We start from the raw sequence: 16454 nt of genomic DNA on the forward strand, positions 1-16454 counted from the left end.
AGATTTTATCTTTATAGGACTGTTGTATCAGATTGGCTCCCAAATTTTAATTTTGTCTGGTTAGTCATTGTTTATAAGGCCATTCTGGTAAAAGCCATACTTTTGTCGCATGCATAGTGACAAACAGTAATAAGCGAACACCTGTAATTTGGACCATTCATTAGATAAGTGTGAGAATTTTTATGGTATTGAAAATTTCCTAGAAGTATGGGACAGACTGACTAGATCTAATTGAAATCCTTACTTTCATATTTCTCAAAAATATCTTATGTATATAACAATCTAAGAAATAAACATTAAGCCACTTTATATTTTCTACTTAGTTGGACACCAAGAGTTGTTAAAAGATGGATACATCTACTGTTTTGTAGTTATTAGACCCGGAGACTGAGATGTTTAATGACTAACCAACTGAACATACGAATAAGTGGTGACATGAGGACCAAGTGAAAGACTTGGTGTGAATGTAGTAGAAGACCATTTGCCAGGATGTCTGGGGCTTGATCTGTTCTGGGTTGATGATATTTCCACAGTTTAGAGTCTCGGTTTCCAAAGATTACAATAATAGGAGAAAACATATTTTAGCATATATAATACTTATTTCTTCATTCCATGAAAATGTATAGAATACCTACCAAGTAAATGTTAGGTATTCTAGGATCTGAGAATACAGCAGTGAACACAATACAAAAACAATTATCTTCTTCATGAAGCTTACATTTTCGACTTGTAAAATGTAACATTTTTGTAGCTGTTACCTACCAAAATGTGAATTATTAAGCAACTCACAGATTACTAATAAAATGTGACATTTTTACCACCGTTGTGAGTTGAGCTGCTGATAGAGCACTGTCAACATGTGATATGCTCAGTAACAAATGAATTATTACAGTGTAGTCATTTAAAAAAGCCTGTTGAAAAATATCCTTTTGTTGTATTGTTTGATGCTTTTTGTATTTAGATTCTGAGAGAGATAACAGATAATATTAGCAATTTTGTCAACAGCAGCTTAGTCTTGGAAAGTTGAGATGATTTGATGCCTTTACAGCTGTGTTTCTGTATTGAGGATACTGGGAACTGGGAAAAGGAGAAGACACCCTTTCCTTGTTATATGGATCAGAAATGGTTAGAGTTGGGGATTACAATTTTGTTAGCCCAGTTCCTGGTAGACTGGGCTTGTTTGGATAGGGATTGGAGGATGATACCTAAGTTGAGAATTTCTGTGTGATGAGCCACTTTTACTAATAGGAGGATAGATAGAACTGGTTGGGACAAAAATGAAGATTGTCCTACCAATGCCTTAAAAAAGAGCAGTTCAGAGGGAAGATTGGTTGTCAGGAATTCTCTATTTTGTTTCAGAATTATTATGTTTAAAATAATACTTAAAACATAGTGATATTAAAATAGTTATTTTACATTTTAAAATTCATTTTGAATAAGTTGTGCATATATCATAGAAAATCCTGAGAATATACTAAAGTGGACCAAAAAAAAAAATACATTGCCCATGTATTTTCACACTCGAAGATTGTTATTGTTAACATTTGTTTTATTTTTTTCTGGTTTTTGTTTTCTTTGCAAAGGTTTCAAAATGTTTAGCCAAACCTAAATGCGTAAATGTCAAGTTCAGGTCTTTTAATTCCAAAAGTTGGCGACAAATAAGTAACTGTAAATGGTGTGTGTTCTTTTTTCCTCTACAAAATCACGGTCTTCTTAAATAATGTTCTTACATTTTCTTTTACCTGTTCATTACATGATTCTCAGACTTTTAGATTTCAAGGAAGAGTAATGTCCAAAAAAAAAAAGAACCAAACTGGAGTTTTTATTTTGCTGTGTTAAGTATCAGAACCAAAAAACTGCTACCAATTACTACCATTACTTCATAAAAGATGGTGCATAAAATACCAAAAAAGCAATGATATAATCTCAGAATAATGGACAGACCATCACAAAACAGTGTAATTGTTACACGCCTCTCACTTTTGGCACATACACACACGTTTTAATTTTTTTAGTTTATCACAGCTTAGAAACCTTTCCTCTATGGTGAAGAATTTGGGGAACATTTTTTCATATTTATTTTTTAATTGGAGTAGTCTTAGAGCTAGCTAGTTCTCAAAATCTTGATTCTACCTTTAGACACATCTTCATCCCATCTTTGTCTGGAGATAGGGTGCCATTATTTGACCGAAGTGTTTATGTTATTGTTCTTAATTTCATAGTGTGTCAACCTTGTCCCTTCTTGGTAATCAAAGTTTTATGGTATGCTCCTAGGGTGAATTTGGCATTCTACATTCTTGACAGAATATAATATTATACTCTGTCCTATTACTTACAAAATTACACTTGAACATGTATTACAGATGTAGGGGTTAATATTCTTAAATTGGCAGTTTTTAAAAATGACAAAATGGAATACACAGTCATGCTTAGAGTGTTGATTTGGTACAACCCCTTTAGAAAGCAGTGTTGTATATTTATATAATGTCCTTTGACTCAGTTATTTCATTTCTAGAAATTTATCCTAATGTAATAATGAGTGGTGCATATATGGATGTACCTGTAAGGCTATTTTTTTATGGTGTTATGTAAATAATAAAAGATTAGAAGTATTCTTAAATTTTCTGGAATAGGGGAATGGTTAAATTAATTATGATATACCCTAATATGAGATCTGCATAGCAACTAACGATCATGTTTTTAATATATTTAATGATACAAGAAAATCTTCATGATATATTGTCTCATATATCATAATACCAATTTTATTTAAAAATAATAACTGTGTATATATTTGTATATGTGCAAATACTGAAAAGGTAGGTGCCAAAATTATATCAGAGGTTATTTATGGACAGTTTAGTGAAGTTCTCTGTACTTCACCGTACTTGCAGATGTTTTATAATATATGAGAGTATATTTTCCTTTGGATGCTGGTCTCAGATGTTTTTTTTGACTTACCAAGAGAGACAAAATAGTTTAAATGAGCCAACATTTTTATGACTCAGTCATCAGAGAGGTTTGATAATCTTCTTTAATGTTAAAATATTTCAGGCTAATCTTAATACATGTATTTTTATTGCTGACCAGTCTTGAATATGTGCTGGTTTGATGATTCCTTTGCCCCTCTAAAAGAATTCAAAACATACGACATTGGCTATTTTAGATACTACTTTATGTGTCATTAATCATTTTTGTCCAGTTTTACAAAATACATGTCTATATATATATATTACTTTATAATATATGTTCAGGTGAACTCTAAACATTTTTTTTCAGTGAACTCTGTTCTCTTGTGGATTACAGTTTACTTTCATTAAAAATGGAATAGGATTTCTTATATATATAAAATATAAAAGATATGTAGCACTCACCACCATTCACTTTATATTTTAGTTGTGATTTAAAAATGAGATTTGACTAAAGCATTTAGCATACATGATCATCCATAATATGTGCCGTACTCCTTAATTCTTACTGGTTACCTTAGAAATTTTAAATGTGATTGACTTCTTTAGATAAATGTACGTTAATCACACATGCCCCAATGTGGTATTGAAAGCAAATTAAAAATTTTAAACTGGGACCAGGCTCAGTGGCTCATGCCTGTAATCCCAAGTGCTTTGGGAGGCTGAGGCGGGAGGATTGCTTGAGACCAGGAGTTTGAGACCAGCCTGAGCAACATAGTGAGACTCCCCCATCTACAGAAATAAAAAATAAAAAAAATTAGTTGGGCATGGTGGCACATATCGTTAGTCCTAGCTACTCAGGAGGCTAAGGTGGGAGGATTGTTTGAGCCCAGGAGTTTGAGGTTGCAGTGAGCTGTGATTATGCCACTGCATTTCAGTCTGGTCAGCAGAGTGACTCTTTCTTAACAAAACAAAAAAATTAAACATTGCTATTTTGCCAGCCTATTAAAATCATACTAAAATTTAGTTTAGACTTTGCCCAACATTTTATTTTTGACAGAGTGGTCCCATTTACTGAAGTGGTTTGTAATTAATAGCACTGCATTCGGCCATTCCTAGGTCTTTCTTGAAGGACATCAGCTACCCAGAGCTAATGTGTAATTCTACACTGGCAAATTTAAGCTACTCCTCCCTAGAAGAAATGAGAGTGATTAAAATAGATAGTTGCTTTTCTTGGCAGTATCACATTACTGTGAGGGAAAAGGGCAAACAAGAGTCTGCAAGGTGTATTGAGGAGTTCCGGCTCTGCCACAAAAAACTAGTTTTTATGACTTTGGTCAAGTTATTGTACCTCACTGGCCTTGATCTCACCTGTAACACAAACAGTTGGATTAAATGACCTTCACGTTTTGTTGAACTTCTTAAATCCTGCAATATCTTTTCTGCCATAAACAGAGAAAGGAAATAGATCCTGTGTATGTAGAAAGGTTAAAAAGATTAACACATTTCCTAGAATAAATTCCAATTGTCAGTAATTGACTACAGATACTTGAAAGATGACTGATCAAAGCATGAGGGGGAATGAGAAGAGATTTTAATTATAACTTAAGAGTTAATGAAAAAGGAGGCCAGGCATGGTGACTCACGCCTGTAATCCCAACACTTTGGGAGGTGGAGGCAGGTGGATCAGTTGAGGTCAGGAATTTGAGACCAGCCTGACCAACATGGTGAAACCCTGTCTCTACTGAAAATACAAAATTAGCTGGGCGTGGTGGTGCACGGCTCTAATCCCAGCTACTTGGGAGGCCGAGGCAGTAGAATCACTTGAATCTGGGAGGCGGAGGTTGCAGTGAGCCTAGATCGCACCAATATACTCCATCCTGGGCAACAGGAGCGAAACTCTGTCTCAAAAACAAAAAAGTAATGAAAAAGGTAAGATCATCTGTTGGCTAGAAATAGTAACATTAAAGAATATTCATGCAATGTTTGCCATATTCCTAGGCAGAGAGCTTTCTGGTAGACATTTAAAAATTGTCTTTGCAGAGCCTGGCCAATGTGGCGAAACTGTATCTCTACTAAAAAATTAGCTGGATGTGGTGGTGCACACTTGTAATCCCAGCTAGTGGGGTGGCTGAGGCATGAGAATCGCTTGAATTCGGGAGGGTAGAGGCTGCTGTGAGTCGAAATCGTGCCACTGCACTCCAGCCTGGGTGACAGAGCGAGACCCTGTCTCAAAAAAAATTAATGAATAAGTAAAGTTGTCCTTGTATTTTCAAAATTAATGATTCTTAGTGTGATCGAAGATCTGCTATTTAAAATTTAAATTGTTGGTACATCTATATGGAAAGTTTATGGGTATAAATTTGTGGGGTCCCTACCAGCAAGCTGTTATGCAAACTTTGGGTAAAGTAAAATTTTGTACATTAGCTGTATTCAAGGCATTGCCTGTTAATCATGTACTCTAATATTGAGCTTTTGTTTTGTTTTTAGTTTGCCTTTGAGAGAGAAATTTAAAAGACTGAACCTGTAATCCAAAATTCTGAAGTTAAAATAGATGTTATAGTCAGATTTTTCCAGAATTTACATTGCTTTGGAGTAAGATAAACATTTTAAAAACTACTAAACTCATGGAGACTAATATCAGGATATTGTTAATAAATAACTTCTGCAGTACACTAATTGCTTCTCTGATGACTAGTGTTTATAAATCTTTTAAGGTTGTAACATAAAGAATTTACTTAATGATAACCCTGCCTCCAGAAACTTCCAAATTGCTGAGTTCTAAAAGCTCTTTTGTCCATTGAAAGATCCTCAACCAGTGGCTAGTATTTGTTTTTCTCTCCTAGTATTCTAGTTATGTTACCAGAATGAGATAAAGGTTTTTTATTCTAATTCTCTATAATCTTTTCTTCATCCTTTGTTTTATTATACTTTTAGTATACTATTCAATGGGAAAGGTATTCAAGTTTTTAAGTAAACTAATTTCTTGTAAGATTTTCCAATTTGACTTCTGTATTATAACCAAAATTACTAGAAAGCCATTAAAAAGTGTTATACAAATATAGAGACATTTAGAATTAAAGTGAGTGGGGTTTGAGTTTACTTGACAGGTCTTTTAGCATGTTGAGTATTTGAATGCCTCTTAGGGGAAAGGAATATATATATTCTTACTTCCTAAGAGTGATTCTGGTAAGTAATGTTTGAGTTTTTTCTACTAATATTCTCAGTCATGTACTGAGAACATGAAGACGTATCATGGAATTTAATTTTATGCCAATTTTCAACATGGGGTGAAATGTAATACATAAGGGAAATTTAAATAAAGCATCCTACTTTGTACTATGTGGTAAAAACTTATACCCTTTTAATTATAGTTGGAGACCATGTAAGTTGGTCATAATGGTTCATTACATGTACGTTTATATATTTCAGAAGTCATTTTTTAAAGTTTTTGCTAAATCACACATTAAAAGTGAATTAATATGCTGTGTTGTTGAGTTTATGTAGTTATATGTAGTGTCTTCCTAATTCTTAAATACTTCCTAATTCTTAAATTTGAAAATGTAGTATTTGTATTTTACCATACTCGTGACATTATATTTTACAGTTATTTCTTATATTGTGAATGTTAGGCACTTTGCCTTTTTATATTGTTCTTTTCATATTAAAACAATGTAAAGTTACTGTTAGTGCATTTAATGAGTTTGGATTTGTTTAGAACTATTGAATGGTGAAGGATGACAAAAATATGGTGATAACAGGATAATGATTTCTTTGTGTGAAATTTTATTTATAGCAGATTGTTGCCCTTAGTTTTCTAACTTTTGCTGAACATTCTTTAAAAATGTACTAATGAGGTTAAAGATTTTCTTTCAGTTTTATTTGATTTGTTGTTGTTGTTGTTATTTGCAGTATATCAGTTTCCTGAACGATTTCAATTTTGGTATTGTCAGTGGAAATTAAATAATAAAGGGACAATTATGAAAGAACTATTTTTCTCTCCTAGTGTCACTGAACTGTATTTTTAAAATTATGGTTTTTGATTACTACATCCATCTTAATAATGTCTATTCAGTATCTGTAGAGCAATCCTTGTCTTGCTTATTGTGTGTGTATGTCTGATGTTGGACAAATTACATGTGTCCCTTTATTGATAGCCTATTCTAAAACCATGTGAGGAACATTGGTTTACATAGGGATATATATAGTTTATTAATAAAACCTTAGTTTGTCAACTTAAATATATTTTAAATACAAACTTAGGGATAAGAATTTCATGAAATACTTGAAAACTGTTGAATTTTAGCATAAACCCTTATAGTCTCATACCTGGGATGTAGCTGACAAATTATTGCATTGTAAAATGAATCACGTGAATCACGGAAGCTTTAAACTTTTTCTTTTTATAGCCCTACCTGAACCCATCCTTCCATCCCTCCAAAAAATTTACCCAGTAAGTGTTTCTTATAAATTATTATAATACATTTTATGTCAAATGTATGTAGAACTATTATAAGTAGTATTAATGTGACTATAAAAGTAGTAAGGTTAAGTACATAACATTTTCTATATATACCAAGAGAACATTTAAAATGTTTCATATTCTGTTTCAGAAAACTCTCATACTTGTTATTTTGTTATTGGCAGACAGTCTGGTCAGTTGTGTTAATGGTGGAATTTGTTCTGCATGATGCTCAAGATTATCACTAATGGAGATTAAATATACTCAGTTGCCCATTTGGCCTTATTCCAGTTTTCTTCCTACTATTTTAAAATATAGCTTCACAGGATTTCTTTAGTTAGTAACTCAGAAGTTTTTTAGCCCAGTATATTTATACTTTGAAAAGCAGGGGGAAGAGAAGTTGAACAATTGGATAATCTTTTTATCTTTAATTTGATCTTGCCAAGTAATACACCAAAACAGGTCATATTAGTACACTATTCTTGTCTGCATAATACTATGAATCCTGCTGACATTAATTGGAAACGTTCAAGAAATGAAGTGTGGCTACTAGAAAAGATTTAATATGTACTTAGTTTGAGTTTAGAGACACATAGGTTATGTATGTATTCATCATCTATAAGAATCCTTGTGTTTCTTTTTCAGTTTTCGTGTTCTTTCTCCAGAATTCTCTGTTTCTTTGTTTTATATCATTAGTGTTTTCCTCCATAGTCATCCTTTTTCCTGCATTTATTTGGAAATAATATTTAAGCTACTTGTTTAGAATGTTTGACTGCTCTTCTGAAACCACATAATTTTTACATATTGGTTTCATATACTTATAAGAAGAGCTGTCTTCTAAACTTACTAAATGGTCATATTACAAAGAGAAATATAATCAGCTTAGACGATTAATTTTCAAAAAACGTACTTATTGTGTTACACAAAATATAACAAATTTACTTGACATGGAACATCAACTAATACAGTTTAATATCTGATAATTGAGAAGGACCAATGTTCTTGGTTTTGAACATAAGTTATTATTGTAATGCACACATGCAAGGTGCTGGATAATAAAGGTTCATTTTAATACAGCCTTGCTGTAGTGGAGATCTCACATTCTGTGGAAGGTCATCTACTAGAAGAGACTGTATAACAAGAGCCTTTTTTTTTTTTTTTTTGAGACGGAGTCTTGCTCTGTCGCCCAGGCTGGAGTGCAGTGGCCGGATCTCAGCTCACTGCAAGCTCTGCCTCCCAGATTCAGGCCATTCTCCTGCCTCAGCCTCCCAAGTAGCTGGGACTACAGGCGCCGTAACTTGAACTTTTTGACCTTATTCTTTGAAATCTTTTTATATATTCTTTTTTTTTTTTTTTTTTTGTAGAGACGGTCTTGCTGTGATGTCCAGTTTGGTCTCAAATTCCTGGCCTCAAGTGAGCCTTCTACCTTAGCCTCCCAAAGTTCTGGGATTATAGGCATGAGCCACTACACCCAGCCTGTTGGCCTTCATTTTGAATGTTTTTATCTCTTCATGAAGTATTGACTCTTTTGTTCGTACTGAAAAGTCATATTTCATTTTATTGACCCAATCTCATCTTGCTTTAAGACCCAGGTGTCAGTGTAGAAAGAGCTGCATATGTTCTTTAGCAAAGGATCTAATAAACTTATCCCTAAAATAATATTGTGTATTGAAAAACGCTTCTGCAGCAGTCTCACTTAAAACCCTATGCTACATGAAGCTCTTTTTACTAATATAGGACACTGGCAAAATATCTGTACTGTGGTTGGGGTCAGAGGTAACGCTTTTATAATACTCAGGTTCTTACTAACGGCCCCATTTTCACTTCTGTGTTCTGTTTTTCTTATTATCTAGCTTTCTTCTATGACAGAGTCCTGACTTCTGTTCATATCCACTATCTCTGGCCCTATACTCTCCATCTGTTTTGCTTATAAGCTTATTTCTATACCTGCAATGGGGAAATAGATTTAGCCCCAAGACCTTAAAAAATACTAATAGCAAGACCTACCAGATTAGGAATCTCCTGATTTGCATTCACATATAGTTACATTGCCATCATAAATATTGAATTTGCCTTTACTATAAGATTTTTGTTTACATGGGTAGGGACTTAACTACCTCTTCTCACACAGGATTTTTTGTTTTATATGAAACCTGTAAGCTGGTCAGCAGAACACATTTTTAATAGTCCGTCTGATGTAACAAACAAATCAGCTTATTTGCTATTAATAATAACCAGCCGGGCACGGTGGCTTATGTCTGTAATCCCAGCACTTTGGGAGGCCGAGGTGGGTGGATCACGAGGTCAGGAGTTCAAGACCAGCCTGGCCAAGATGATGAAACCGCATCGCTACTAAAAATACAAAAATTAGCCAGGCATGGTGGCAGGTGCCTATAATCCCAGCTACTTGGGAGGGTGAGGAAGAGAATTGCTTGAACCTGGGAGGCAGAGATTGCAGTGAGCGGAGATTACGCCACTGTACTCCATCCTCAGCAACAGAGTGAGATGCCGTCTCAAAAAAAAAAAAAAATATATATATATATATAATAACCATAACCATTGTTTGTTTAGTATCCATTATATGTCAGCATATTGTACATTTTATACACAATTTTAAAAATCCTGAACAAATACACTTGCAAGGTAATATCCCTTTTTCACTAATGAAGGAACTGTTTTAGAAATGTTACATGATTGATCCAAGTGGTACTAACAGTTTTTCCATTATACTGTTTCTTGGGGGAAGGCAAAATTATGGTAGTATTCACTAACATTTTACCTAATTTCTATTGCTTATTACATTTTATTTGTATACATCTGATTGTTCCTATACAGATATACCTTTAAGGACAACAGTTACGGCAAAATTTCAGCTTGTATAAATAAGTTTAAGAATGACTTACCATTTTAAGTAACAACAACAACAAAAAACTTTGTTACTTTACAAAGGAAACCACAGGGTTCTTTTAAATTTGGAGCTTCTCTAATACAAAATAGGGTTTATTTTTAAAATAAAACAATTTTGGAATGGAATAAGTTTGTTCAGTATACTGTGCTTTTTAGTCATTTTCATATTTTCTTTTCAAAATTTATAACATTTTAAATATTTTAAAAATTGGTATATTTCAGTTCAGTTGTGATATGAAAGGGATAAAAGGCTGTAAACATTGTGAAGACTATATTATAGTATAGAATTACTGATTATTACTAAATTCTTATTGACTTAACATAACTGATAGAGGGCAGAGTATTTACTATTCAGTTGAAGAAATGAAGCTGAGAAAGTTAAATATATAAACAGATTAAGCTTATGAAAGAATCTTTATTTTAATGCAAGCATATTACTATGAGGGTTAACGTAAATTTATGCTAGGTAGATTTATCAATACAACTTGTATTTTTTAGCTATTTGTTTCCTTCCCTAAAAGTATCTTTGTACTCTAGGAGTCGCAAGAAAATAACCCTCTTCTTTTTAATAATTATGAAATAAAGAATTCTAGAGCTTTTCTGTGTAGTTAAATGTTAAAAACACCTTAAATTATACATATACAGTAATGTGCTGCATAATGATGTTTTGGTTAATGACAGACCACATACATGATGGTGGTCTCATAAGATGATGATAGAGCTGAAAAATTCCTGTCACTTGGTTTTTGCTGTACTATACTTTTTATCATTATTTGTGAGTGTACTCTTTATGCTTAAAAAGCAAGCTAACTATAAAATGGCCTCAGGTAGGTCCTTCAGGAGGTATTCCAGAAGGAGACATTGTTATATGAAATGACAGCTCCATGCATGATATTGTCCCCAAAGATCTTCCAGTGGGACAAGATGTGGAGGTGGAAGACAGTGATAGTGATGATCCCAATACTGTGTAGGCCTAGGCCGATGTGTATGTTTGTGCCTTTGTTTTTTAACAAAAAGGTTTAAAAGTAAGGAAAAAAAAATTAGAAAAAATCTTATAGAATAAGGATATAAAGAAAGAAAATATTTTTGTATCGTTGCGCAGTGTGTTTTAAGCTGTGTTGTTACAAAACAGCCTAAAAGTTAAAAAGTTTTTAAAATAAAGTTACAGTAAACTAAGGTTAATTTATTATTGAAAAAAGAAAAATTTTTAAATAAACTTAGGGTAGCCTAAGTGTACAATATTTATAAAGTCTACAGTAGTGTATAGTAATGTTCTAGGCCTTCGCATTCACTCACTACTCTCTCACTGACTCACCCAGCAACTTCTACTTCTGTAAGCCCCACTCATGGTAAGGGTATACTGTTTTTTGTATTTTATACCATGTTTTTAGTGTACCTTTTCTATTTTTAGATATGTTTAGATACACACATACTTATTACAGTTGCCTACAGTATTCAGTAATAACATGCTGTGCAGATTTGCAACCTGTGCAGACATACCTTTGAGGTGTTGCAAGTTTGGTTCCAGGCCACCACAATAAAGTGAGTCACATGAATTTTTTGGTTTCCCAGTGTATACAGAAGTTATGTTTACACTATCATGTAGTCTTTTAAGTATGCAATAGCATTATATCTAAAAAATGTACATGCCTTTGTTTAAAAATACTTTATTGCTACAAAGTGCTAACGATCAGCTGAGCTTTCAGCACCAGTTGTGGAGAATCTTGCTTTGATATTGACGACTCCTGACCAGGGTGGTGGTTGCTGAAGGTTGGTGTGGCTGTGGCAGTTTCTGAAAATAAGACAACAGTAAAGTTTGCCACATTGATCTTCTTCACAAAAGATTTCTCTATAGTGTATGATGACCTTTGCTAGCATTTTACGTACAGTAGAACGTCCTTTAAAATTGAAGTCAGTCCTCTCAAACCCTGCCACTACTTTACCAGCTAAGTTTATGTAATGTTCTAAATCCTTTGTTTATACACTTACAAATATTATCCTTTTTTCACGAATGAAAAAACTAAGTCTTAGAAAAGTTACATGGTTGATCCAAGCAGTACTGGGATTTTGTTGTCATTTCAACAAGATTCACAGCATCTTCACCAGGAGTAGACTCTATCTCAAGAAACTGCTTTTCTTTGCTCATCCATAAGAAGCAGAACTTCATCTGTTAAAGTTTTATCGTGAAATTACAGCAGTTCAGTGATATCTTCAGGTTCCACTGCTAATTCTAATTCTCTTGCTGTTTCCACCACATCTGCAATTACTTCCTCCACTGAAGTCTTGAACCTCTCAAAATCATCCAAAAGGATTGGCATTAACTTCTTTTAAACTTCTGTTAATGTTGACATTTTGACCTCCTGTGAATCATGACTGTTTTGAACAGTATCTAGAATGATGACTTTTTTCCCAGAAGGGTTTCAATGTACTTTGTCCAGATCCATCAGTGGAATCACTATCTGTGGTAGTTATAGCCTTGTGAAATGTATGTCTTAAATAATAATACTTGAAAATGAAAATTACTACTTGATCCTTGGGCTGTAGAATGGATGTTGCGTTAGCAGGCATGAAAACATTAATCTCTTTGTACATCTCCATCAGAACTCTTTGATGATTAGGTGCACTGTCAATGAGCAGTAGTAGTAGGTCTCAACAGTGGGCTTAAAATATTCAGTGTACCATGTTGTAAAGAGATGTGTTGTCATCAAGGCTTTGTTGTTCCATTTATAGAGCACTGGCAGAGTAAATGTAGCATAATTCTTAAGGGCCCTGGGATTTTGGAATGGTATATAAGCATTGGCTTCAACTTAAAGTCACCAGCTGCATTAGCCCCTAACAAGAGTCAGCTTGTCCTTTGAAACCTTGAAGCCAGGCATTGATGTCTCCTCTGTAGCTGTGAAGGTTCTAGATAGCATCTTCGAATAGAAGGCCGCCATTTACACTGAAAAATCTGCTATTTAATGTAGCTGCGTTCATCTGTTGTTCAGTGTAGCCATGTTAATTAGGGGAGATAACTTCTGGATAACTTGCTCTAACTAAGCATTTGCTGCTTCACTTTGTAATTTTATGTTATGTAAATAGCATCTTTCCTTAAACCTCATAACCAGCCTCTGCTACCTTCCAACTTTTCTTCTGCAGCTTCCTCACCTCTCTCATCCTTCACAGAATTGAAGAGAGTTAGAGTCTTGCTCTGGTTAGGTTTTGGCTTAAAGAAATATTTTGATAGTTTGATCTATCCAGACCAATGAAACTTTCCATATCAGCAATAAGGCTGTTTTGCTTTTTCATCATTGATGCGTTCACTGGAGTAGTACTTCAAATTTCCTTCAAGAACTTTTCCTTTGCATTCACAGCGTGGCTGTCATTAGTGCAAGAGCCCTACCTTTTGGCTTGTATTGGCTTTCAACATGACTTCCTCATTAAGCTTAGTCATTTCTTGCTTTTCATTTAAAGTGAGAGATGTGTGACTTTTCCTTTTACTTGGACAGCCATTGTAGGGTTGTTATTTGGCCTAATTTCAGTATTGTTGTGTCTCAGAGAATAGGGAGGCCCAAGCAGGGGGAGAGGGACAGGGGAATTGCCTGCCAGTCAGTGGAGCAATCAGAATACACATAACATTTATTGATTAAGTTTGCAGTCTTAGCGGATACCATTTGGGGCACTCCAAAACAATTACAGTAGTAACATCAAATATTACTGATCACAGATCACCATAACATATAATAATAATGAAAAAGTTTGAAATATGAGAATTACCAGAGTGTGACACAGAGACCTGAAGTGAGCACATGCTGCTGGAAAAATGGCTCTGCTGATAGACTTGCTAGATGCAGTGTTGCCATAAACCTTCAATTTGTAAAAATTGCAGTATCTTCAAAGGACAGTAAAGCGAAGCGCAACAAAACGAGGTGTGCCTGTATATATACGGTTGACCCTCTATATGTGGGTTATGTGTCCATGGATTCAACCGACCACACATCAAGAACATTCAGGAAAAATAAAAATACAACAATAAAAATAATACAAATAAAAAACCATAGTGTAACAACTATTTAGATGGAGTTTAAGTTGTATTAGGTATTGTAAGTAATCTAGAGATGATTTAAAGTATATGAGAGGATGTACATAGGTTATATGCAAATACTTAACCATTTCATATAAGGGACTTGAGAATCTCCTGGAGTCCTGGAACCAGTTGCCTGGGAATACCAAGGGACAGTTGTATACACATATGTATAACGACTTTTTTCTTTTTAAAAATTGCCCTAATATGATGAAGGGATTGATCAATTACCTGAAACAGGCTATAAATGAATACCTTTGAAAAGATTTAGCCAGCCACGGTGGCTCACGCCTGTAATCCCAGCACTTTGGGAGGCTGAGGCGGGTGGATCACGAGGTCATAAGATCGAGACCATCCTGGCCAACATGGCCAAACCCCATCTCTACTAAAAATACAAAAATTAGCTGGGTGTGGTGGCACAGCCCTGTAGTCCCAGCTACTCAAGAGGCTGAGGCAGAAGAATCGCTTGAACCCGGGAGGCAGAGACTGCAGTAAGCTGAGATCATGTCACTGCACTCCAGCCTGGGCAACAGAGCGAGACTCTGTCTCAAAAAAAAAAGATTGAAAAATTTTGGTGTAGATGTTTTTTAAAAAATGGTTACAAAACATTGTTTTGAAGTTGGCACTACTTGAATTTTGAAAACATGGGAAAGTTAATTTGGAAATAATACATGAAAAGTTTCAGAAGGTAACAACACTGCATTGTATAAATGTGCAATAATAATGACATGTGGCATATACTAAACAGTTAATAAATCCTTACAACAACCATCTGAGTATTTTTGCTTTTCTTGTATTATAAATGACGAAGCTGAGGAAAGCTAGGTAACTTGGTTAAATGCTTGCAGCTAGTAGAAGGGTGATGCTTCACACTTCAGTCTGACTTCAAAGTTAATGCTTTTAATCTCTTCATTATAGTACCTCTACTTTATGTTACTTACGTTGATTTCACAACTTTTAAATCTGAAGTCAGATATAATTAAAGGAAATTTTATGATCAATCTTTAACATACATCACCAGATTAATGATGACTTACCTGCGTGCAATTCAGATAGCTTTGCAGAAACTTGAAGATATCACTTAGTTGTTGTTCTTTTCAGGCAGAACTATTCCCTATCAGTTTTTCTTTTCCTTGTAACCTTCCTTAACATATATTTCTAGGGTCTCATAATTCATATTGTTAGGAAATTATGCTTAATCTCTTTTAATAACTTAAATTTCTATTTACCTGGAGATGGAAAGTGATCATCTTTGACTTAAGCCTTTCATCATTTAAAGAACAGTTTTCAAATAGAAGGTTAGCCAGTCTAACTTATTCTGGAAAGCACTTAATTGTCCAAATTTCAGACTTTGAAGGTAACATAAGATATCGTGGGACAGTCTCAGAGAAAATGATGGAATCTGGCAAAAGGTATTTTTACCATTATTAAAGACAGTTCGATGAGCAGAAGCGGTGAGAGTTCTCAGATGTTTTTCAAGGGGTTTTCTATTTAATTTTTTTTAACTTGAAGAGAAATGAAAGATTACGTGTCTTCTAAAGGATCAACATTTAAAAATCATTTGGAAATGTTTTCAGGAGTTAATACGTTATACATTTGATTATCAGAAGCCCAAAATAACCTAAAAAATATAATAAATCTTCCCTCTATATAGGCACACAAGCAACAGTAAAAATTTGTAACCCAAAAATGTATTTATTAAAGAGATGGATGTTTATCAGTTTAATTGCTATTCCGTGGACTTACTTTGTAATTTTAAGGCTGCTTTCTTTCTCTTTGACTTTTTGGTTGCTCTTTATGTACTTTCTAAAATATTAGTTTAAGTTCTGAACCCCTTTGTTCTATCTGAAATAGCGTGTATTTTTCTTAAATACATAACTACAGTGGGGAAGCTCCCTTTTAAATAAATTCTTTTTTTTTTTTTTTTTTTTTTTTTGAGATGGAGTCTTGCTCTGTTACCCAGGCTGGGCTGGAGTACAGTGGCATGGATTTGGCTTACTGCAACCTCCACCTCCCGGGTTCAAGCGATTGTCTTGCCTCAGCCTCCTGAGTAGCTGGGATTACAGGCATCCACCACCATGTCCAGCTAGTTTTTGTATTTTTAGTAGAGACC

At 34.2% G+C, this 16454-nt stretch overlaps 1 protein-coding gene across 6 annotated transcripts in view; it reads left to right on the plus strand.

Annotated features, from left to right (window-relative positions):
- The window catches only part of TENT2 (terminal nucleotidyltransferase 2), a 73783-nt gene that overhangs the window by 36729 nt on the left and 20600 nt on the right, over nucleotides 1-16454 (plus strand). For all 6 annotated transcript variants that reach the window (XM_017959698.3, XM_021939499.2, XM_003899863.5 and 3 more), the window contains one exon: nucleotides 7319-7362. In XM_017959698.3, the coding sequence (XP_017815187.1) occupies nucleotides 7319-7362 (44 nt within the window). The remainder of the gene's footprint in view (nucleotides 1-7318; nucleotides 7363-16454) is intronic.

The sequence above is a fragment of the Papio anubis genome, chromosome 5 (genome assembly GCF_008728515.1).
Source record: "Papio anubis isolate 15944 chromosome 5, Panubis1.0, whole genome shotgun sequence".
Classification (NCBI taxonomy): Eukaryota; Metazoa; Chordata; class Mammalia; order Primates; family Cercopithecidae; genus Papio; species Papio anubis.